We start from the raw sequence: 24262 nt of genomic DNA on the forward strand, positions 1-24262 counted from the left end.
AGGGTGACTACGGTTTCTTGTTTTCTTTGTAAAAATTGAAGTTAATGTGTTAAAATAACGTATTAGGGCCATTTAGAATGACATGCACTAAATGTAAATATAGATACCCATCGGACCGTGAATGTTGTCAGAAAGTAAATTGAAATATTTGCCTTTAGGACAGTTGCAAAAAAAATCCATTTATTTATGAATAAATTGCAATTACGAAAAGTGACAAGGGAGAGAGGATCAAGTCGGATTAGTTACTTCACAACGTCGTCTCAAGAAATGAATGAGATAAGATAATTATCTTTTATTTTCTTTTGGCATGACATCCACATGCCTTGACGTGATTTTGGACAACTCAAACTTTTACCGAGAGATTTTTCATTGAAGAAAAAAAAATTCTGGAGATCACTTTAATGCAATAAACATGTGGCCTCAATATGTTCTTCTATGAACTGCTATTTAGACTCTATTGAGTGTGTGGAACGAATGCGAACCATATGATCGTCGTTTTCTATGCATTTTAATGCAATACGCATCTGTGCTTCTTACACGTAGGTCTATAGATGCTCGTTGTTCGTAACACACGACATTTGAACCATGGCCCTTGAGAGAATAAAACGAAACATAAGTATCGTGATGTCGATGTGTTTTAAATGTCATGTTCAATTGTCTGTGCAAGAGATACGGAGAAACATTTTAAAATAACAAAAAAAAAAGTAAAAAGTTGAACATGCCCATGCCATTAAAGGAAATCGCATATAAGTTTACATATTTTTTTTTTTTGTTTTTAAAAAGAAATTTAAAACAATGACTTTGTTTCTCTTTTAATATTTTTTTTCTCTTGTTTTATTTTTTTTTTCAAACATTTTTTACGTTCTGTTGCTTTAAAGTCGGTCTTTTAGCACTTCTTAACAGTTTGTGTAAATAAAAAATTATTTGCAATTTGCTTCCGAAGCACTTAAAATTAAAACACATCATTCATTCAAGCAAACGGGCAATAAAGCACCGCACTACCATATGTTCAGCCGGTTCGTACAACAAAAAGTTTACATTGAGAGTTGCGTTTTTTTTTTAATTCTGCATATATAATTGAAATGACGTGTAAACACAACTCAACCTCACAAGAGCAACTTTGAACGATGAAAATTCATTCATTCATAAGACGTTCGTACATTCGATTATTTATTTGTAAGATAATTGGCATTAAAGTGCAAGTGAAGGCAACACGTTATTTGATATTCGTTCTCATGAATAAAATGACATAATTGCGAAATGTATGGTTGTAAACGATCGAATTGTAGTAAGAATTGAATATGGGTAATTGATATGTAGTTTTGTGGTTTTCGAGTTAGTGAATTTTAGATTTTGATGAGTTTTGATAGGTGATTTCTTGATAAATAGCAGGTTTAATACTAATTGAAAAAATTTAAAGTTCTTTATTTAATGTCAAAAAATGCTTTAAAAATTTGACAGATTCTCAATTTTTGGCTTCTCATTTATTTTTAGGAAAATTAAATAAATTTAATTTAAATTAAAATTATTAACTTAAAAATTTAATAAAATTAATTAAAAAAATTAAATTAAATTAATTAATGTGACTTTTACTTAAAAAATAAAATATTAATTAAAAAATAATAATAAATTAAAATTAAATGAATTGAACAAAAAAATAAAAAAAAAAATTAATAAATTAAAATTAAATAAAAAAAATATTATTTATTAAATTTTAGAGACAAAATATATCTTTTTTACTTAAATTAAAGTAATAATAAATATTAAAAAACAAAATTATAAAAAAAATTGTCTAATTTAAATTTATTGAATTTTTTATACATTTTTGTTCAATTTATTTAATTTTGATTTATTTATTATTTTTTTATATTTTCTAATTAATATTTTTTTTTTAACTAAAGTCACTTTAGTCAACTGAAAAAAAATATTTTGAATTTTTTTTTTTAAATTTTGCATAAATATTAAGATTTCTTCCCAAAATATTATAAAAAGGCTAAAAATTAGTTGATTTTTAACTTATTTTTGAATTGTAATTTTATTTCAAAAAATCTCAGATTTTTTTACTGAACTTTAGAATTAAACCTTCAAAAACCTTCAAAGTCAAAATTTAAGTAAAAAGTCTTTACGAAGAAATTTTTTTTTTTTCATTTTCTTCACGTTTTTTATCTTACACTTGACTCGCGAACGGTAATCTTTGTTCCACATCTTCCCATTCTCCGTTTTCTATTCGAAATTCAAAATCAATCCGATGACCCAATCATCTTTCCTCGCACAACCAACACACAAGACGACGACGATAATCGATACATCATCAATCCCAATACATTACTGGTAGCATATTTTTGCCCATAACAGGAAACTTGAATGTACAAATTTGAACAAATATTTATAAATTCAAGTGTATAAAAAAAGCGAACGACAACGAGAATATGCAACCGAACGTATCATTGTCATGTAGATGAATTGAGACAAACGTTACTTTTATGCTACGTTATGAAAAAAGTAACAATAACAACTTAAGAAGTAGAATCACAAGAAGATATTTCACATTTTTCTGCCATTTTATTGTTCTGTTTTTTCCGTAGAAAAAAGTTTCAAAGCGATTTGTCCAAAAATAAAGAAAAAAAGTGGCAGACGAAACATTTTAATCGTTTGTCGCCCGTCTACTATTTTTCTCCTTTTTTTTCGCAAACTTCATCGTTTACTCGTTAAATTCTGCTCTTACAAGCTCAGTGAACAGAAATCAAGTGCCACTACATAAATTTTTATTATTTTTACAAATCGACTGTTTCTTCAATGGAAAACATTTGTCTGGCTCAGAACTTTTCGTTTTCCATCAATTTATCATAAATCATTGTGAACTTTAAGTGGATTTTCCGCATTTTCATTTTTAAAAATTACTTTTTTCCTTAGTCATTTGTTACGAAAAGCGATCAGATCCGTTTTTGTTATTTTGAAACATTTTCCGGTCTCAACATGTGTTCAAGTTGGTTGAAATCCAGACACTTTTCTACAAGTAAATAGCTCTTGAACAAAAAAATAATGTTAAAGGGAACGGCTTGAAATATAAAAATGATACCAATTCGATAATGGGAATCACTGAAGAATGTTTTCAAGGGTAATTGAACATAAAAATACTCGCGATACAACATTTTCGTTATAATTTAGGTCAAGATATGATGAAAATATGCTTGCACTTTGATCGTTTTTTAATGATAGGTCAGGTTGGAATCTGCAGCTGTTAAAATAGATGTTCCGATTAATCATTCGCATCATATCGGTTGAAGTAATAAAGCTGGTTAACAAACATGTCAAAAGTCGGGACTTCTTGTCTTTATTTTTAATTTTTTATGATTAATTCCGCATTCATTTTTTTGTGCAAATTTGACGTTTTGAAATTTTTTAAATTTCTTCGAGACTGTTCTTTTGCAATTTTTAACATTCAACAGAGAAATTTTTTCTTAATTTTTGAAATTTTTTTAATTTATAAAAAAATTGAAAAAAAATAATTTAAAAAAAATGAATTTAAAAATTTTTTTGACAGCTGTCATTCTATCAAAAAAAAAATTAAGCTGTTTTTTTTTTAAATTTAATTTTAAAAAATTACAAAAAAAAATCTTTTAATTTTTAAAATTTTTAAGTATTTACTCAAATAAACTTTGACAAAAAATCTCAAATTTCAGCTTGGGAAGGAATTTTTGACATCTGTCAATATGACAGCTGTAACTTTTTTTCGTAAAATCTTCTTTTTTGATGAATTTTAAGCTCTTTTGAGTAAAATTAAGAAAAAATATGAAATTTAGAGCTTAAAAGTGTCTGAAAATTAATATTAATCCTAAATATTTGACATCTGTCAATATGGCAACTATAATTTTTATTTTTGAAAAAATTTAATTTTTGATGAATTTTAAGCTTTTTTATTTTTTTAAGTAAAACTAAAAAAAAATATGAATTTTTAAGCCAAAAAAAAATTTAGAAATTAATTTTTGAACTAAATTTTTGACAGCTGTCAAATTATTTGAATGTAAAAATTCATAAAAAAAAATTTTGACAGTTAAATAAATTGACAGCTGTCAAAAATTTTGCTTAAAAATTGTTTTTTAATTTTTTTTTGCTTTTTAAATAATTTTTCATTAAAAAATAATTTATTAAACAAAAAAAAATTACGAAACATAAATTTTTCACAACATTTCATAAAAACTTCAAAAGAAATTTCTTATCTCAACCATTAATTAAAGTTCATAAATGTATCAGAAAATTGTTCTCTAAATACTTCTTTTTCCATTTGAATGAATAAACATAAAGAATTCTTTCTCCTATCCTCAACCTTAAGACAGTAAAGACAAGAAGCGATTAAAAAGGGTTCATAAACATGTCAGAGCAGAAACAGATCACTTATAAACATGAGACTGACTTGATGATTTGTTAATCTACCAGCACAAGAAGAAGAAGAAGAGTAAAAAAAGAAATGCAGCGCTCGAAATTAATGACTTAACACCTGATAAGGTTGTGGTTTAAATTTTTTTTAGTACTTTTAAGATTTTTTTTATGGCAGATTAACACTGATTGATTAGTTTTACGAGTTGAGTGACCCAACAAATTTCTCAGCTGATGAGTTTTTGTGCATTGACCTTCGATTTTTTTTTTGGTTTTAAATGAAAAAAAATGTTTAGAGGAAAAGTTTCACCGTTTTTTGATCTAAAAAACAACATAAGTGACTCAAATGCCTTACATCATCATTCATTCCTCCCACATAATTCACACCTTACTCTCCGAATGTTGTTTAGAGATCGAACCAAGACGTTTTCTACTTCCACAGTGTCTTCTACACGAGTCGTAACTATAAATTTGTCATGTTTATCATCAGCTCTAATAATAAATCGGTTCTCTGTTTATTTATATGTTTTGTTTTTGGTGCACTTTGAGTCACATACACAAGAAATTAACAGTGAGAGAGAGGATTTCCCTGCCACATACACAAATGCACGCTTGTAGGTTTACATTTCGAACGTACGTCGAACAAAAAACAAGAGAGAGAATTGCCATTCATATGTCTCCGAAACGAAAAGTTACATTAGTCATGTGAAGTAAGTCGTCGTGTGTGGATCAAGAAATACTCGAATCTCGCGCGTCGTGACAGACGGTTAAAAAAAAATTTATTTAAAAATTTTTTTTTCTTAATATTTTTCATCGGTATCGTGTATATACGTAAGAAGTACGAAACCTACGCGCGCGCGTTCGCTACGTTAAATCACTACCAAATGGCATCAATTGCTGCCGATTAGATCATTTTCCGATGAAAATTGCAACTTTTCCTGCGGAAAATTGAAAAATACAACCTCGAACTGCCATTTGCGGAAAAAATCACGCACGATTTTTCATCTAGTTGGCGTATGAAGTCATCTTCGTTGAGAAAATCTTTAAAAAAAAAATCTGCTAAAAATAGACAGCAGAGTGGAGGAAAATCAACGTAATGCAACAACAACACGACTAAACGAGAGGAAAAAGTAAAAATAAGTGAATTGAATGGAATTGTATAAGAAGAGACGAAGACAAGACAGTTAAATTGTGTTTTATTGAATTAAAAAAAAAAAAAGAGAAACAAAAGAAACGAAAAAAAAAAAAACAAACGAAGCATAAATTGTGTAAGCAAGTGCCTAAAAGCAAAAATAAAAAAAAATAACAATCAAAGGATATTAACTTTATAAATGAAAGGAAATTAGAAAAGGAATGATAATCAGAAATACAAAAATGGCAAAAAGTACATTAAAATTCCTGCTGTTCGTAGTGCTGCTAACGTGTCAAGTCATCACCAAAATTAATGCATTTAACATTGAAACGACAAATTACATCCGACATGAGGGCGAGTCCAGTTCCATGTTTGGCTTCAGCGTAGCCCTGCATGCGGAAAATGTCCGTAAATGGGTCATTGTTGGCGCGCCAAAAGCCCAAAGTAATCAAGATGGCGTCCGGAATGGCGGTGTCGTTTATCGGTGCGAAATTTACGGCGACAATCGGTGTCAGCCCGTTAGATTTGACGCGATCGGTCACGTACAAGAAAGCACAAAATCCAATCAATGGTTTGGCGCTACCGTCGCGAGTGCTGGCATGAATGGACCATTGATCGCGTGTGCTCCGCGTTACGTTTTCCACGGATTTTCGCCGCGCAAATCCGAGAGACATGAACCGGTTGGTACGTGCTTCGTAACGAACAATAACTTTACGACTTTCGATGAAATTTCGCCGTGTCGCACGACGCAATGGGGATACCATCGACAAGGATCGTGCCAAGCTGGATTTAGTGCTGCTGTGACAAAGACAGGAGATCGCATGTTTATTGGAGCTCCTGGCAGTTGGTATTGGCAAGGGCAGGTTTATTCGTATAACGGAAGAAATCATCGTGATCAAAGTTTTGCGACGAAAGAAAGTCCAAGTACGGATGACGATTCGTATCTCGGGTATTCGAGTGTTGCCGGTGACTTTAATGGAGATGGCGAGCAAGATGTCGCTGTGGGTATGCCACGCGGCGCTGGATTGCTTGGAAAAATCGTCATTCTCTCGCAAAACATGAATCATCAACGTAACATCACGGGCAAGCAAATCGGAGAGTACTTTGGATACTCTCTTGCTGTTGCCGATGTCAATGGAGACAACTTAGATGACTTAATTGTAGGAGCTCCAATGCATACAGAGCCCAATAATGAAGAGAAATACGAAGTTGGTCGAATTTACGTCTTTTATCAAAGCCGTGATGAATCTCAAACCTTTGGAAGACAACATTTCCGTGACGGATTACGATCAAAATCTCGTTTCGGTTTGGCTTTGTCTACACTAAAAGACGTAAATCTCGATGGTTATGAAGATTTTGCCGTGGGAGCCCCCTACGATGGCGAAAATGGTCGCGGATGCGTTTATATCTACTACGGATCGCAAGATGGAGTACGTGAAAAGGCATCTCAAGTCATAAATGCTGAAACAATTGCCGATTCTCGTTTCCTAAAGACTTTTGGATTCTCACTTTCGGGCGGCGTCGATCTCGATGGCAATACTTACCCCGATCTCGTGGTAGGCGCATATGAATCAAATCGCGTTTTGGTATTCCGATCACGTCCCGTCGTCGTAATTGAAGCAACAACCAGTTTCTCTGCCGAAAATAAATTGATTTCGTTGGACAATGCCAAGTGTTTCTTGCCACGATCAAATACGCGAGTCGTTTGTACGCAAATTGACTCTTGCATCAAGTATCACGGCAAAAATGTACCTCCAGAATTGGATATAAACGTATCATGGTTGTTGGATGCGAAAAAGTCTAAAACGCCTCGTTTGAACTTCTTAGACTACCAAGGTACAAATGTTTTGAATAACACAATTCACTTGTATCGCAATCGTCGTGAATGTCGCACGGAACGCGTTTATCTCGTTAATGTTCGTGATAAATTGACCCCATTGGAAGTCGAAATGAAATACGATCTCCCTAAATCTCCTTATTCATCATCTCAACGTCAACCTACTGCAACGCTTGAACCTGTCCTTGACTTAAACGTCGGCACAATGCAAACCGATTCAATTAACATCCAAAAGAATTGCGGTCCAGACAACATTTGTATCCCTGATTTGCGTTTGCGCGTCGATACAGTCGACAAATTCTTGCTTGGTTCTGAAAGCAATCTCAAAGTAGAAGTTGAAATTACTAATCACGGCGAAGATGCTTTCGAAGCTGGATTCTTCATGAATGTTCCTCAAGCCTTGAATTTCCGTAAAACCGAAGCTATTGGAAACAAAACTCTTGTTACTTGCACAGCTCCTTCAATTTACAATAATGGCACACTAAAATGCGACATTGGAAATCCCTTGCCCAAAAATCGCGAAGTTCGTTTCAATGTCATTTTGCAACCCACAAAAGAAGCAACACAAGCTCCCAGCTACGATTTGGAAATGATTGTAAACTCTACGAATCCCGAACTCGATCAAACCGACTTTAATAATCGCATCAAAAAGAACATTGGAATCTGGATCGAAACTAATTTAACTATTTTCGGTACCTCAGTTATTTCGGGCACGTCAGAAACGAAAATCGAGTACAACACGACGGAATATCTCGCTGTCGAAAATGCTACAACCGAAGCAGAAATTGGACCACAAACTGTTCACATTTATAACATACAAAATACAGGTCCATCACGCATTCAAGAGTCAGAATTGTACATTTTATGGCCATATGCAACGCAAGACAATAAGCCGTTCGTGTATCTATTAAATGATCCCGAAACACATGGTAACATCAAGTGCGAACGTGCCCCACATATCAATGAGTATAATCTCGAATTGGATCGAACACTTGTTCAAAAGAGTTATTTGGAGAGTGCTGGCGTATATCGCAGTACAGAAGGTGCAACGGCATCTCGTTTACATCAGACAAGACGAAATGAAACACATTTCACGTCATCTTCATCTTCTTCCTCGTACTCGAGTGGCGAAGATTATTCTCGCGGAAGTGTCTTGGGAGGAGCTGAACAACAAAGATCTCAATGGAGCTCAAGCTCTGCAAGTCGAGGACACAATTTGGATGTAATTCCTCCGAGAATTCCTCCTCCAACAACAACAACTACGACGACATCAACATCGAGACCTGTAGCTTCAGGCTCTCGTTTCAGCGGATGGGAAGCTTCTCAAGGAAGTGCTTCACGAGGAGGTTATGAAAGTAGTCGCGGATCAGGAAGTTCATCAAACTCGTATGATCGTGAAGCCTCTTACGGAAGCAGCTCAGGCTCCCAATACGAATCTGGAAGTCAATCTCGCGGAGCTCAAGGTTCATATCGCGGCGGAAGTCAAGCCTCTTCAGGATCTGGTTGGCAAAGCGTTGGCGGGCCTCGTTACGAAGGCGGCGGCGGAAGTACTCAATACGTTTCCGGTAGTTATGGAGGAGCTCAAGGACGAGATGCTTCATATTCTTCCGGAGGCTCATGGGGCTCCTCGTCAGGATCTCATTCAGGTTCTTCCGATGGCAGTTCTCGCTCTTACGATCGTACATTCTCAAGCGGTTCTGAATACAGCGGAGGTCGTAATTACTCTTCTCATTCTTCGTCTGATGGGCGTCACGGAAGTTCTTCCGCACAATGGGGAACTCGTGGAAGTAGCGGATCACGAGATGGCGTTGCTGGAACACAAAACTTCAATTTAAACACAATTCAAACGAACGACAAAGACGACGATGATGGTCTCAAACATTATCATCTCTTTGTCAAGCGTGAAGTTGATAACGCTCTCGCTGAAGCGCTTCAATGCACGCCCGCCTTCAAATGTGCCATGTTCAAATGCACCGTTGGTCCGTTAGAAAACAACGACGACGCTTATATCGCACTCCGTACACGTCTAGTCATCAAAACGCTCGAACAAATCTCCACAGATCCCGTGTCGTTCTCGACCATGGCAGTTGGTCGCGTCACAAAACTCCCGTATATCGATCGACCCAAAAACGAGCCCATTAAAAAGCACGAAATTGTCAATACCGCGAGCGAAGTGGTTGTGCCAACAGAGGGCGTTATCCCATTATGGGTCGTGATATTGGCAGCACTCGCTGGTACCTTACTACTCTTACTTCTCATCTTACTTTTGTACAAATGTGGCTTCTTCAAACGAAACCGTCCCTCGAGATCGCCCGAAACGACGCCACTCAAGAAGGCAGCTTACGGTCACAATGACGAACATCTCTAAACAAACAATTTAAATGTTAAAACGAGCTTTTAGCACTTTTTTTTTTAAATTCGTACGAAGTATTTTTTTTTTTTGCCCACACACAAAACTTGTGAGCATGTATATGTGACAAAAATCGCTATAAAAATGTCCGAAATGATATTTAAACTATTAATTTATTATTTTTTTATGAGAAAAAAAAACTTGTCTCGCGCCCGTTTGTTACACATTTTAATGACGATTTTTTTACATACAAATACCCTGATTTGTAATTAAAAACAAATAAAAAAAAACGAAACCTGTCGAAAAAAATCGAATATTTTCAAGAAAAAAATTTAATAACAATTAGACTAACCAAAGATTTTATTTTGGATTTTTTTCATCTTCTTTCAAATAACTTATTAATACTTAAAAAGAGCAAAAACAAAAAAAAACTTGAATGTTAATTATTTGAAAATATTTGTTCTTCAATGGAGATAAATGCGAACCATAGGTGCCTTATCTATAAATAAATATATATTTACAAGTCAAGTCATATTTATTAATGTTATTCTTGTTTCTCTCTCTTTCTGTCGCTCTATTAGTCGATGAAACTCACTAACTCTTAATTTTTAGTGTAATATTAATATTAAATAATAAATAATAAAAGTAAAAGTTAATAAATAAAAAAAAATGTAAGAAAAAAAATAAAGAAAAAAGATGAGATAATTGATAATAAATAATAATAAAAAAATATATAATGAATGCAACGCAAGTTTTAATGTAAATATATTTAGAATGAAGACGCTGCTGTTGATGCTGCAAGTTTAAGATAAAAAGAAGAAAATTATATTAAAAACATCATGGAGAGATGATTCTCATATGTTTTGCTATAGATAAATATTTGTTGTTTGTTTTAGTTAATTGAGTGCCAACCGAGAAAAGAGACACGAGTCGTTTGGTCGCTTTAGTTTAAAGAAGGGGAAATAGAAGAGTTTAAGAATTTAAGTCATAAAATTAATTTTTTTGTATGGAATTGAGCGTTTAAGGCAGATGCAATTACTAAAAGTGTTTCAAACTTGAATTAGCAAGAAGGCGATTTACGAATTTCGGAAATTTTTTAAAAATTGACGAATAAAATTAAACAAATTCTTAAACAAAATTTTTGACTGAAGGTTTTTTATAAATTTATGGATTTTGAGTTTTTGAATTAGCGCAAAGGCGAATTTCAAATTTTTAATTGATTCATTTTTGAATTGACAGTTAAGAATTTTTTTATTAAATATCAGTTTTGATACTTTTAGATTTTTTTAGCAATTTCTTGTTAATATTTTAAACGTAAATAAATATTTTAATCTTCTTAATTTTAGTAGCTTGAACTCAAAATTGCCTTAGAATCATAAATTTATTTGAAAAAATTTTAAACAAAAATTTGATCCAAATTCGTCACAATTGCTTCAAATTCTCAGAAAATGACCAAAACCCTCCTATAATTTATTCCGCTCGAATTTCAATATTTATTAATAATTTTCTTATATTTGTCACCATCTCGCATCTCATTACAGCAAAAAATCAGATAAATCTCCTACCGATAGTTTAGACAAAATTTAATGACTCATAAAAATACAAACAACGATAAAAAAAAAAAATAAAAAGTTGCATGATAGTTGCTAAGTTTCGTTCAGTTTTTTTTTGTTCTCAGAAATAATCTTTTCATCAAGTTTGAACAAATAAAAAACTTTACGGCATATCACGTCATTTTGCTTGAATTTTTTGCAATGTTTCACAAAGAAATGTGCCTTATTGAAGATTCTCAGGAACTCAGTTTAATTGATAAATAAATTAATTAACGAAAAATATGTCTCCCTTTATTTTTGCTTTTGACGCGTTAAACGACAAAAACAAACAACAATTAAAATTTAATTAAAAGAAATTTTTTTGATAAAGTGTCTGATTATAGAATTTTTGCATTCATTTTTCACTTGTTTTCGCATTAAAAATAATTTTAACTGATAAATTGTAATGATAATAATAATATTTTAATTATTAATAATAATGTGTAGTTGATGTCATTTGATGATTTTAATTAAAACGTAAAACTGAGAAAAATTCTCTTTTGTTTTTTTCGTCACGAGTGAATGATTTTTAGATCGGATTTCAATAACAAAGTTGTGATGAAATTATTAAGAGTTGAAAAATGATCAGGTTGGTTGATCAAAGTGGTTTAAAAGTTTTTTGAAGACTTTTATTGGGTTTTTAGGAATTTTTCTTATTCTTTTATTTCAAATTTTTGCTTTCCAATGACTTCCAGTTTCAAATTTTGACTTTCCAATGACTTCCAGTTTCAAATTTTGACTTTCCAATGACTTCCAGTTTCAAATTTTGACTTTCCAATGACTTCCAGTTTCAAATTTTGACTTTCCAATGACTTCCAGTTTCAAATTTTGACTTTCCAATGACTTCCAGTTTCAAATTTTGACTTTCCAATGACTTCCAGTTTCAAATTTTGCTTTCCAATGACTTCCAGTTTCAAATTTTGACTTTCCAATAACTTCCAGTTTCAAATTTTGACTTTCCAATGACTTCCAGTTTCAAATTTTGACTTTCCAATGACTTCAAGTTTCAAAATTTGACTTTCGAATGACTTTTATTTTCGAATTTTAGCTTTTAAATGAAAAAGAAACAACAAAAATCCTCAAAATGGACACCCAAGTCGATTCTCATACAAAATCTCTCCGAAAATGAATTAAAAGTAATTCATCATAATCCATAAAATTCAATCCGTCACTAATATTCTCCAATTACCGCACCACAAAACGCACACATTTCGATCTGTTATTGTAAAAGTTATCGCGTCAAATGGTAATATTGCACCAAATATGACTATAAATTGTCCCACATTAGAAGCCTACACACTCCGCATGCCAGCTCGTTGTTATTATTGCACTAATCTGGTTACTACAGTTATTGGTCTTGTCTTGTCTCGTTGTTATACCGAATGCGAGAACGTTTCAGACACTTTTTGAATAAATATTTACGACGATGACGACTCACGTTACTGCCTTCTACATATATTTATATGGTAATGCTCGATCTGCTTAGAAGACAGCGATCCGATGATATTTTATTTTTTTTTTTCGTTAAATGAATATATTGAATTTTTATCTATGAAACCGGTTCTAATCAAGAGCCGCGAGAACTTTTCTGCTTGTATGTGTGCTGAACTGACTTGAATATTTGCAATATTTATTATTATTATTAATAATGTTCGTTCGGTTTTATTTTTGGATGCCACTCTCTTGAATAAATATTTATGAGTGAGCGCGAAAACCGCAAATTTGTGTCAATTTGATGAGATTTAGAGAGGATGGGAACGAAAAAAGAAGAATTGAGCAGTGATTGCGACTGAAATGGTGCCCTAGAAATGTCGAAATAAAGGTCACAGACGAGTATTTCCTCACAGCACAGTTCTTTTCTGCGCTATCAAAACCAATTACTTCGTATAAATAAATACAAACAAACAAAAATCTTTTCATTAAGTGATATTTTGTGAGAAAATATGACATATTTTTTTAGATGAAGCAACCTGTTGAACCATTTTCGAAATTTGAAAAGAAGCCGAACGAACATTTTTCGAAAATTTGATATTCATAATTTGCGAATTTCGAAAGATTTTGAGTAGTTTAAAGCAGTTTTAGAACATTTTTAAAGTTAATTGAACAATTTTCGAAAAATTTTCAAATGGATTCTAAAATTTTCGAGTTAATAATTTCAAATTTTCGAAAATTCGAAGTTCATTTTCGAAAATTTTACTTTTCTTCTGAAGTATTTTCGAAAATAATTTCATTAAATCATTTTCGAATAATTTTAGAACAAAAACGAAAATTTGTCAAAAATTTATATTTTAAATTTCGAAATATTTATTTAAATTTTTCGAAAAATTTTAAGTAGTTTTGTCAAAAATTTGAAATTTGAAAGCCTATTTTGACGTTATTTCGAAAATTTGAGATTCAGAAAATCGTAAAATTTTCGAAAATGAACTTCGAATTTTCGAAAATTTGAAATTATTAATTCGAAAATTTTAGAATCCATTTGAAAAAATTTCGAAAATTGACAGTTGCAAATCAAACAGTTTTCGAAAATTGTTCAAAACTACTCAAAAACTTTCGAAATCTGCAAATAATGAATATTATATTTTAAATATAAAATATGAATTATTGCTGATTTCGAAAATTTTTGAAGTAATTTGAGCAGTTTTTGAAATTTGAAAGCTTATTTGACTATCTTCGAAAATTTGGTATTCACAGCATTTATTTTTCGAAAGATTTTGAAGCCTTTTAAACAACTTTCGAAAATTTAATTATTCATAATTTTCAGTTTTCGAAAATCTAAGAAGCAAATTAAACTATTTTCGAAACTTTTAGAAGAATTTTGAAAAAACTTAAAATTTTTTCGATTTTCGAAAATTATTTGAGTATATTCTAAAACTTTCGAGTTATGAATTACAAATTTTCAAAAAATTTTCAAATGAGTTCATAAAGTTTCGAAAAGTTTCGAAAATTGTTATTCTTCAATAATTTTCGAAAGTTAATTCTGACTTAATTCTCGAAATTTTAGAATGAAATTGAAAAATATTTTGAAAATTTGGATATTCATAATAATTTGTAATTTTCGAAATTTGAAATCAAATTTAATTATTTTCGAAAATTCAAAGTTAATTATTTGCAAAATTCAAAAATAATTAAATTTTTTTTTTAAATTTTAAAAAAAAATTTTTAAATTATTTAAAAAAAATTGTTGAAGATAAAAAAAATCGAATTTTCGAAAAAAAAATTTGTCCATTTTTCTTACAAAACAGCACTTGATAAAACCCGAACGAAACGCACAATCAAACCAATTAATGGCAAAACAAAAAAAAAAACGATGTACAACAAATTCCTCATCATCGCATCGTCATTCGCTGTACATCGGCAATAGATTGATAACCCAACAAGCTAATTAAATAATTGTTATAATGACCAATATATTAATTCAAATTTTGTATTCACTTTTATTAGCATAAAATTAACAGTTCACAGCACGTCGCTCGTCGTCAAAAATGCGCGTCGAACATCAATAATAATAAATAAATTATGTGTGTCTCTATTTACGGAATGCCCGTTCGTGTGTGATTTAAAAAAAAAATAATAAAGGAAGAGAAAGAACATTTCAATTATTATTATGAGATAATGCCCGTTGTCTGTTGTCGTTGTAGGATATTGCCGTGCTGAATACCAAATTAACCTCAAAACTCATTTCGAGCGTTGTTGTTGTTGTGGATTTTGTTGCCGCTGGATGTCAATTCCCTCGAAATTATTGTGATTCTGGTCGTCGCTTCCGTGATTTGTGAATCCCGTGACGTCCCGAACTGTGGGAAAGAGTTTTTGGAGTGATAAATTTGCGAAAATGGCGATTCCTGATCCAAGAATGGCGCCAAAAATGACATCGACGCCATGATGGTGATGATCTTGGAGACGCGTAATGCCCACAGATGTCGCCATTATCAGTAAAAGGAACTGCAAAATTAATTTTAGTTCACGGAAACTTTTGGCACGAACGCGATTTTGGAGGTAAACGACCAAATAAACGGCGGTATAGAAACTGCAACTTGTATGTCCACTCGGAAAAGTGAAATAAACGTTTTGGATTTGAGAAATTGTAAATCCAGCATCCGTTCGACATTCGTAATCCGTGATAAACTGATGGGGATTCGTGATTTCCGCACAAGAAACGTTCTGAGGTCCGATCAGAGGTTGACAAACTGCCATAAAATGCGGTCTGAGGAAATGTGGGGCATCAAAAAATTTCGGCAGCAGCATAAATGACATTTGCAGGTAAAATCCGAGGACATATTGAACCATCCGATTGTACGTCGCCGGAATCCAGATCGGAAAATTAAAATTAAAAAACCTCACAATTCCGCCCGAGCTCCATTTTGCTTCGATAACCAAAAAAACTCCGATCGGGATCAAAGTACAAATATACCAAAGCAAAACTTTCGTTGGAACTGACGATGCTTTGTACGGATACCATAAATCTGGATCGCTACAGTAGAATCCGGTCCTATTTCGAAATTCGAAAACGTTAAAGGCGACTTTGAATCCGATGTAAACTGCGGCGGCACAAGCGACAAGTATCAAATCGCGCGAAATCCGATAGACGAGACGAAGTGTGTCTTTATTGATCATGCTTCGGAGAATTTATTGCAAAAAAATTTTTTTTTACCGTTCGAAGTGAGAGTTGGATGTGAACTGAAAGAAGTCAGTGGATTGCACTGAAAGATAGATGAGATTTGTGAAAAAAAATATAAACAAGTCTGTTGCTTAATCAGATTTCTTGTATGTAATTAAAGTGTAATTTTGCAAATGTTGACTTGGTCACGGATTTTTTTTTATTATTTTATTGCTAAGTTATTGTCTACGGTGAGAGTTATTTTGAAGTGCACTTGATAAGAGAGATAATTTTGGGGTTTATGAACTTTTATGAGTTGTTTTTTTTTATCAAATTGCGTAGAAAAAAAATAAATTCATGAAAAAAAATATTCAAAAATTCTGAATTTATATAAAATGTAATGAAATTTTTTAAAAAATTAATAAAAAATAATTTAAAAAAATATTTAAAAAAAATTGAAAAATTTTTTGAAAAATTATTCCGTTGTAAATTTATTTTGAAATTTTTCTCCCAAATTTTTTATTTAATATTAGAAGATAAATTTTAATTATTTTTTTAAAGTAATATTTCATACAAAATGAGTGAATTAAAATATTATTTATTTAAAAAACGAGAAAATTTGATAAGAAAAAAAAAATCAAATAATTATTATAAAAATTTAATAAAATTAAGTTTAATATTTAACATATTTTTTGAAATTTTTTGGTAATTATAATTAATTTTTATTTAAAAAATTCTGAATTTATCAAAAATGAAAGAGAAAAATTTTTAATTAATTTTTATAAAAAATATTTCAAAAAAAATCTTAAAAATATTAATTAAAAAATATTATTAATTTTGATATAAAAATTTTCGAAACTGAATATTTTTAATAGAATCTTGAATTATTTATTAAAAAAAAAATTTAAAAAATGTCAGATTTTTTAATTTTTTTTCGCGATAAACCTTCTTTGAGTCAAAACTAACATTTTTCTCCATGGAACATATGCTCGAGAACGTATAGTTTTTTCCACAAGTGCTTAGTTTCAACTTTTTTTTAAGGCAAAATCAATATAAATTTTATAAATAAATAAAATAAATTTTTCATGAAATTATTTTTATTAATTATTTTAAATTAGGCGAAGCACAAAAAGTTAGACAAAAATAAGATCGACCTAAGTTAGATAAAAATATAAAAAAAATATATAAGATTTTTTTTTAAATAATTAAAAAAATTGATTTAAAAAAATTTAAAAATTATTTTAAAAAAATGTAAAAAAAACATTTTCAATGAATAAAAATAACTTAACCAAGAAATAATTTAAAAAAAAATTAAAATTAAAAAAAAAATTATTTTTAAATAAAATAATAATATTTTAAAAACAGTAGAATTAAAAAAAAATTAAAAAAAAATAAAATTAAAAAAAGTAAAATTTAAAAAAAAATATTTAAAAATGCTTTAAAAATAGAAAAATCTGCTCTATATGGAAATAAATATTTTTTTTTTAAATTTCAAAAAAATATATAATTTATATGACTAATAATTTCGTCAAAGTCCATCAAAAAACACAAACATAGCCCAAGATTATTATTTATTGTTAGAAAAAAACTCACTTTTTTGTCATTCATGTCAATCGCCACACACATTTGTTTTTTAGATGTTGAACAAATTTCAATTTGTACTGATTAAAGAAAAAAAAAACGAATGACGACATCGATGACATGTAACTTCTTCCTCTCAAGATAATTTTTGCTGATTTTGATTGTTTTTATGAATCATTTTTTCTATTTTTAGCTTTTTTCAAATCTCTCAGGAAGCATTTCCTTTAGAAATTCCTTCATAAATACGCATTTATTTTTTTTTCAGGTCAGTTCCTTCAAGAAAGTCATTCGAAACTCTAAAAAAATTAATTTTTTACAAGAAAAAAAAAATGTTGGGGCGTTTCCCAATAATTTTTTTAAGTCTTAATATTCAAATTTTCGCGTTCAATGTTGACACAAAAAATTTTTTGACATTCCATGAGCCCACAAAGCAAGATGACGCCATGTTCGGTTACACAGTTTCTCTGTTCCAAGCGGGAAACGAGAATAAATTACTCATCGGAGCACCAAATGTGACAACAAGCCACGGAAAAATGAGTGGCGCCGCCTATTTGTGCGACTATCAAACGCAAAAATGTGAAATTATCGAAAAAATTTTGGCGGGAAAGACAAATAAAGCGGGACAAATGCTCGGAGCGACAATCGTCAGCGAGGAAAATGGAAAAATTGTCGTTTGTGCTCCAAAATTTTATGATGATTTGTTCAACGCTCGAGGAAAATGCTTTTATATCCAAGCAAATTCTGTCAGTGAAATCAACGGACCTTATGGCAATAGGTTTCAACGTGGTTTCAGTGCGGCAATTTCCTCAGACGACATCTTTCTCGGCGATGTAGGTTACTCTTCATGGCACGGATCGTGTTTTCATTTTCCTTATTCGCGTTCTTGCTATTCTCGCATCCGTTTCGAGTCATATTCGTACGCCGGATACTCGATGACGGTCGGAAAGTTCAATGCAAATGTCAAATCTTTCGCCATGGGAGCACCTCGTTACAATAAAAAGGGCGTCGTTGTCATTTACGACTCCCGCAGCACCGCACAGTTCGAGGGAAACAAGTTTCAAATCATGGGCGAGCAATATGGCGCCTATTTCGGATATTCCCTCGCTACGGGCGACTTCAATGGCGATCGCAGAGACGATCTGCTGATCAGCGCGCCAATTTTTTCGCGCCAAAACATCCAAAATGGCTACGAAACGGGGCGTGTTTACATTTATCTTCAAACCACAAACGACTGGAACGTCATTCGTCTCACCGGAAATGAAGCGCAATCACGTTTCGGGACTTCCGTTTGCTCCTTAGGCGATATCAACAACGACGGGATCGGAGATTTTGCCGTTGGAGCTCCATTCGCGGGCGCTGGGAAAGTTTTTATCTATCACGGATCGACACAATTGCACGATAACGTCAAACCAAGTCAAATTTTAGAAGCTTCGGGTGTAAAAACTTTTGGATTTTCAATCGCAGGCGGAAAAGACATCGACGGAAACGGATATCCGGATATTGCGGTAGGCGCCATAACCGGAAATCGAGTTTTTTTGTACAAAACTCGACCGATTGTGAATGTCAGAACGACTCTCAGTACTTTGGGACCAATTTCAACGAAAACTGCTTGTGTTAAAAGCTCGGAAAATGGTCAGCCGTGCACCACAGTGAAGGTTTGTCTCAGTTTCAGCGGGAAAAGTTTGCCAAAAAATTTGATCTTTAGCATGAATTTGAGGTTAGACACGGATCGTAATGCTGCAAGGACCTCTCGGGTGCTTTTCATGGACGATATGAAAGATAAAAAGGCAGTAAATCTCGAATTAACCAGCGGAAAAGAGCTTTGTGAGCGTTACGACATCCAACAAAGCGAAAATTTCTGGGGTTATGTGCCCGATATCAAGTTTAACGCGGATTTGGAGCTTTTAACCAACTCTAAAGAGACGACAGAGCTTCAACCAATCCTCAATAGGCAACCAATAACGCCTATTACGTTATCCGTGCAGAAAGATTGCATCAACGAATGTTTCCCAGACCTTCAAGTACACGCCCAGACCGTTTCTTCGTACATTTACGGCGATCCGGGCGCAATTCTCGTCCAAATTCAAGTTCAAAATATCGCTGATGATGCCTTTGACACAATTTTCAAGCTGAAAATCCCTCCTGGGTTCAGTTATCAGTCCTTCAAACGCCGCACGGGGCGAAAACTCGACTGCTCCGTGACAAAAACTGCCTCCGAGGAATCTTTAAATTGCGATTTAGCCACGCCCCTTCGTCGAAAAGACGGTTTTACGAACTTTACGGTGACTCTTTTGCACAAAAGTCAGGAATTATTGAAGGCAGAGTATGAGTTAACGGCTTCCGTGAGTGCTTCGAACCCGGATAAGGACACGACAATGGCTGATAATGAAGTTTCAAGCCAAATTCGGATCATGGGAGATGTTCAGTTGAACGTTCATGGCAAAAGTTTGCCCGAATATGAGGTTTTTTATGATCCAAAAGTGAAAAATTACCCTGAAAATGGTACAAAAGAGGAATTAATTGGAGCAGAAATTGTTCATACTTACAATTTTGAGAATTTGGGAAGGACCGCCATTGAAAAGCTCGAGGCGCGGATCTCGTGGCCCTTTAAAACCTCTAAAAATGAACATTTTTTGTACTTGCTCGAAGTAATTACCAATCAACCAATCGAATGTGAGTCCTCGGCGCTTATTAATCCGGAAAATGTCACGTTAAAGACCAAAAATGATCAACTTCAGACATTGGTTGATGAAAAAACTCAAAATTTTAACTCACCTGAGCGGAAAATTTCCAAAAGAGAAGCTTCGAAAGTCGATTTGAACGTCGCTGAGCTCGTTTGTTCCATCAATTCGCTCCATGAAGTCGCCCAAATTACCTTGAGATTCCGTCTTGTCACCGCAACTCTCATGAAAATGGTGAATTTTTCACAAATTATCTCCACAAATTGCACAGCGAACGTCTTGAAACTCCCTTTGAACATGACATCCACGCAAAAAATCGTCAATTTTGAGTTGAAAAATTTCTTGGTTCCGGTGCTGGATGAAAAATTCGCTCCGAAAATGTGGCATATTGTCCTTGCAGTGGCTGTGGGTTCGTTAATTTTGTCGGCAATTACGATCTTTTTGTGGAAAAAAGGATTTTTCAAACGCAAAAAGTTGCCTGAAGAAGATCAAATTGTCGAAGAAGAAGACGCGGAACGTGAGAAATACAATTAAAAAAAAAATTAAACGAATTTTTATCCAGATTTATGTTTTGTTAATTTGAGCGTTTTGTGTCTTAATATGAGTCTTAAATCAAAAAAAACACTTTTTGAAGAATTATTTAAAAAAAAAATAAAAATCATCAAGAAATGCACCGAATCCATCTGTTTTCTCACTTAATTTATGCATCGAACTCATGCAACGAGAAAAAAATTGTTTTTTGATGAGATCGTAAATTTATTCACGTTGCGTCACATATTTTTGACTCAGAATTCAGTGGATGTAGTAAATATGTGGAAAATGCATCAATGAAATTTATTGCCCTGAATTTGATTTTTTTTTTCATTTTTAGTTTGAATTTTTTATTGAAACCGATTTTAGACTTCATTTAAAAATTTTTATTGAAATAAAATATTTTATAAAAATTAGAAAAAATTAAAAAAAGGGAAATTGAAAAATAATAAAAAATAATTTTTAAAAATAATAATTAATTTATTTTATTATTTTAATTTAATTTTTTTTATGTTAATATATTTTTTTTTATTTAAAAAAATTGAAAAAAAATATTTTTTTTATCATTTTTAATTTTTTTTAAAAAATTACTGTTTGCGAAAAAATATAAATAAATTTTATTTAAATTAAAAAAAAAAATTAAATTATTTTATTTTAAAATTTAAATTTAAATTTAAAAATTTAATTTAAATATTAAAATATTAAAAAAATTAAATTAAAAAAAAATTAAAATTAAAAAATTAAATTAAATTATTTAAATTTTTGTTTTAAAAATATCAATTAGAAAAGAATATTAAAAATGACAAAAAATTATTATTAATTACATATTTTTAATTATTTTTTTTTACTTAAAAAAAAAAATATATTTTTTTTCAGTTATTTATTTGTTTAAAAATATTTATAAGATTTTAAAGAAAAGAAATGTCTGATATTTTTTTCTTTTTTTTATTAATTAAATTAAATAAATTTTATTTCAAATTTAATTTAAAAGAAAATAAATTAAAAGTTAAATTTTAAAATTTAAAAAAAATTAGGTATAATTTTTTTTTTAATTATTTTTAACTTAGTTAAATTTTAATTTTTGTTTTAAAAATATCAATTAGGAAAGATTATTAAAAATGACAAAAAAATAAATATTTTTTTTTAAATAAAAAAATATTTAAAAATAATAATAATAAAAAAAAAATAAATAAATAATTTTAATGAATTTTCTTTAACCTACAATTGAATAAATATTCATTGTAAAGTTAATTTCTGTTCATCTACAAATATTTTGGGCCAATATTTAATGAAATAAAAAAATCAACATTTCGAAGTTTTTAATAATAATTTGTTTTTTAACAAAAAAAAATATTTTTTCTCATTTTAGACCCGCAAATCGGACTGCGACAAGAGAAAACGATCCCGCAACGTCTACATTGGCAACTCCCATACCGTATCGGGGCATGAAGCTTCCGATTTAGCGAAACGCTTGAGCGAAGAGCTGGCAATTCATCAACAGAACGTCAACCGATCCACGAGTCCTGATTACGAAATGCGCCCACGATCCTTGGAACAAAAACATTACAAGAAAACGGGTAAGATTCGCACTTCACGACACGGTTTTAATGCAAAAATAATTTTTGACAGTAGAGCCCTTTAGAATTTTTTTATTTTGAATTTTTTTGGTTAAATTTAAATGAAATAACATTTTTTTTGAATGTCAAATCCCAGAGAATGAAATGGAAAAAAAAGTAGAACTCATCATCTCTCTGTCATATTTTTTATTCTTTTCCACTGTTTTTTCTGCTCCACGATGTTTCGATAATTTTATATAAGAAAATTTATTATTTTTACTCAGATCATACACATTATCAAAGCTTGCAAGCCGTTTATAATCAAGGTATATCTTTTATATCCAATTCTTAAAATGTTCTCATAAATTTTATTTTTTACCAAAAATCGTCACAAATTGATTTTTTTTTCGACTTTTGTGTCAATTTTTGGTGCATATCGCTAAAATATTTGCGAGTGAGCTTTTTTATTTTATTTTTTCTAATTTTTTTAATGAATTTTTAACCAAAAAGTAACACAATCGCGCAATTTTCACCCCTTTTGGTACCAAACCTCGTGCCTTAGATAGAGAAAAAACGGATAAATCACAAAAAACAAACAAAAACGCGTCCTTGTAACAAATGGGACATTCCACTCCCTTGTTTACGACGTGAGACATTTAATTAGAGCGAGAACAATATTTATCACTGACCGTGGTTACATTTCCCTGTACTAACCTATTTTTCGCACTTGAATGTTGCTGATTTTTATTTTTTATTGCTGTCATTCGGCGCACATCGATTTATCGTCGCTATCACTTTTCATTAGTTTAATGGAAAATTTCAATTAAAATGTGCGTTTTTTTATTACTTACTTGATTCCACACTTTATGGCTCTAATAGCTGATAGCACCTTTGACGTATTTTTTTTTTCTTTAGTTTGGAATAATCGTGAATGGTTGTCCATTAATTTTATTTATGGCTTAATTGCTTGTTGTGTCAGTTTTTTGACGTAAATAAAGAGATCAGCATTCCGTTTTATTGATTTTTTTTAAATCACGAAAATTCGAAAAATTTTTAGATTTGAATGAATTTTTTTTCGTAAAAATTGTTTTTGACAAGTTAAAAAAAATTATTAAAAAATTAATTTAAAAAAAAAAATTATTTTTCGTGATTTTTTAATTTTTTTTTAATAAAGTTTTTAAAAATAAAATGAAAAAAAAATAATTAAATGTTGGTTATTTAAATATTTACATATTTCTAAATACAAAAAAAAAAAGAAAATCAGAAAAATTAAATTTTTTTCTAAATAAAAATATATTTTTTTAAATTAATAAATTATTTTAAATATTTAAAAAATAAATAAATCAAATAAATTTTAATACAAATTAAATTAATTCAATAAATTATAAAATGTTATTTTAAATAAATTTTAAAAACCATTAACTCATAAAAATATTCTAAATAATATTTATTTTTTTAAAATTTAACTTAATTTAACTTAACTTAATTTAACTTTAACTTTAAAGTTAAGGTCAGTTAAATATTTTTTTATAAAAATAATATTTGATGAAAAATTAGTCAAAAATTTAATTTAGACCATTTTTAAATAAAAAATAAAAATTTTTAACCCATCAAATTACTTCAAATAATTTTTATAAAATTTTAAAAAAATTAAAATTTAATTATTTATTTTTTAATTAAATAATTTTTTATGTCAAATTTAAAAAAAAAATAATTTAAAAGTAAAAAAAATATTTATGAAAAATTCAATTTAATATTAATCTTATTTTTTAAAATTTTGAATGAAAAATTATTTTTTTGTTCGCTAAAAATTTTTTTTTTAATAAAAAATTTAATAAAAAAATTATTAAAAAAATTTTAATAAAATAATTTTTTAATAAATTTTTTTTAACTGTCAAAATTATTTTTTTAAACCCGACCAACTTCAAATTTTGCTTTTTTGTGGATTGCTGATCTAATTTTTTCACTAAATATTTTTCTCTATCTCTCTTTTGAACATATTTTTTCCTTTCACTTGAGTGATGAGTGTTT

The 24262-nt window shown here is 30.4% G+C and overlaps 4 protein-coding genes across 11 annotated transcripts in view; 3 read left to right on the top strand and 1 right to left on the bottom strand.

Moving 5' to 3' along the window:
* The window catches only part of LOC134835614 (inositol hexakisphosphate and diphosphoinositol-pentakisphosphate kinase), a 42904-nt gene that overhangs the window by 15240 nt on the left and 3402 nt on the right, over positions 1–24262 (top strand). For 6 of the 8 annotated variants that reach the window (XM_063850505.1, XM_063850506.1, XM_063850510.1 and 3 more), the window contains exons 10-11: positions 22045–22252; positions 22516–22557. In XM_063850505.1, coding sequence (XP_063706575.1) covers positions 22045–22252; positions 22516–22557 — 250 coding nt within the window. The remainder of the gene's footprint in view (positions 1–22044; positions 22253–22515; positions 22558–24262) is intronic. The other 2 variants (XM_063850508.1, XM_063850512.1) reach the window with 1 other exon arrangement.
* Positions 5094–10850, top strand: LOC134835616 (integrin alpha-PS2). The gene has a single exon (XM_063850514.1). The coding sequence runs from the start codon at positions 5731–5733 to the stop codon at positions 9712–9714; it is 3984 nt and encodes a 1327-aa protein (XP_063706584.1). The 5' UTR covers positions 5094–5730; the 3' UTR covers positions 9715–10850.
* LOC134835617 (putative phosphatidate phosphatase) lies at positions 14723–15928 on the bottom strand. The gene has a single exon (XM_063850515.1). It carries the CDS (start codon positions 15897–15899, stop codon positions 14964–14966), a length of 936 nt encoding a protein of 311 aa, XP_063706585.1. The 5' UTR covers positions 15900–15928; the 3' UTR covers positions 14723–14963.
* On the top strand, positions 17907–20678 carry LOC134833420 (integrin alpha-PS2-like). Its single transcript, XM_063847732.1, has one exon. The coding sequence runs from the start codon at positions 17907–17909 to the stop codon at positions 20676–20678; it is 2772 nt and encodes a 923-aa protein (XP_063703802.1).

Source organism: Culicoides brevitarsis, chromosome 3 (genome assembly GCF_036172545.1).
Source record: "Culicoides brevitarsis isolate CSIRO-B50_1 chromosome 3, AGI_CSIRO_Cbre_v1, whole genome shotgun sequence".
Taxonomy (NCBI): Eukaryota; Metazoa; Arthropoda; class Insecta; order Diptera; family Ceratopogonidae; genus Culicoides; species Culicoides brevitarsis.

Bases quoted from the DNA above. Each gene is read 5' to 3' on its own strand.
- LOC134835616 (XM_063850514.1), top strand. From the start codon at position 5,731: ATGATAATCAGAAATACAAAAATGGCAAAAAGTACATTAAAATTCCTG.
- LOC134835617 (XM_063850515.1), bottom strand. From the start codon at position 15,899: ATGATCAATAAAGACACACTTCGTCTCGTCTATCGGATTTCGCGCGAT.
- LOC134833420 (XM_063847732.1), top strand. From the start codon at position 17,907: ATGTTCGGTTACACAGTTTCTCTGTTCCAAGCGGGAAACGAGAATAAA.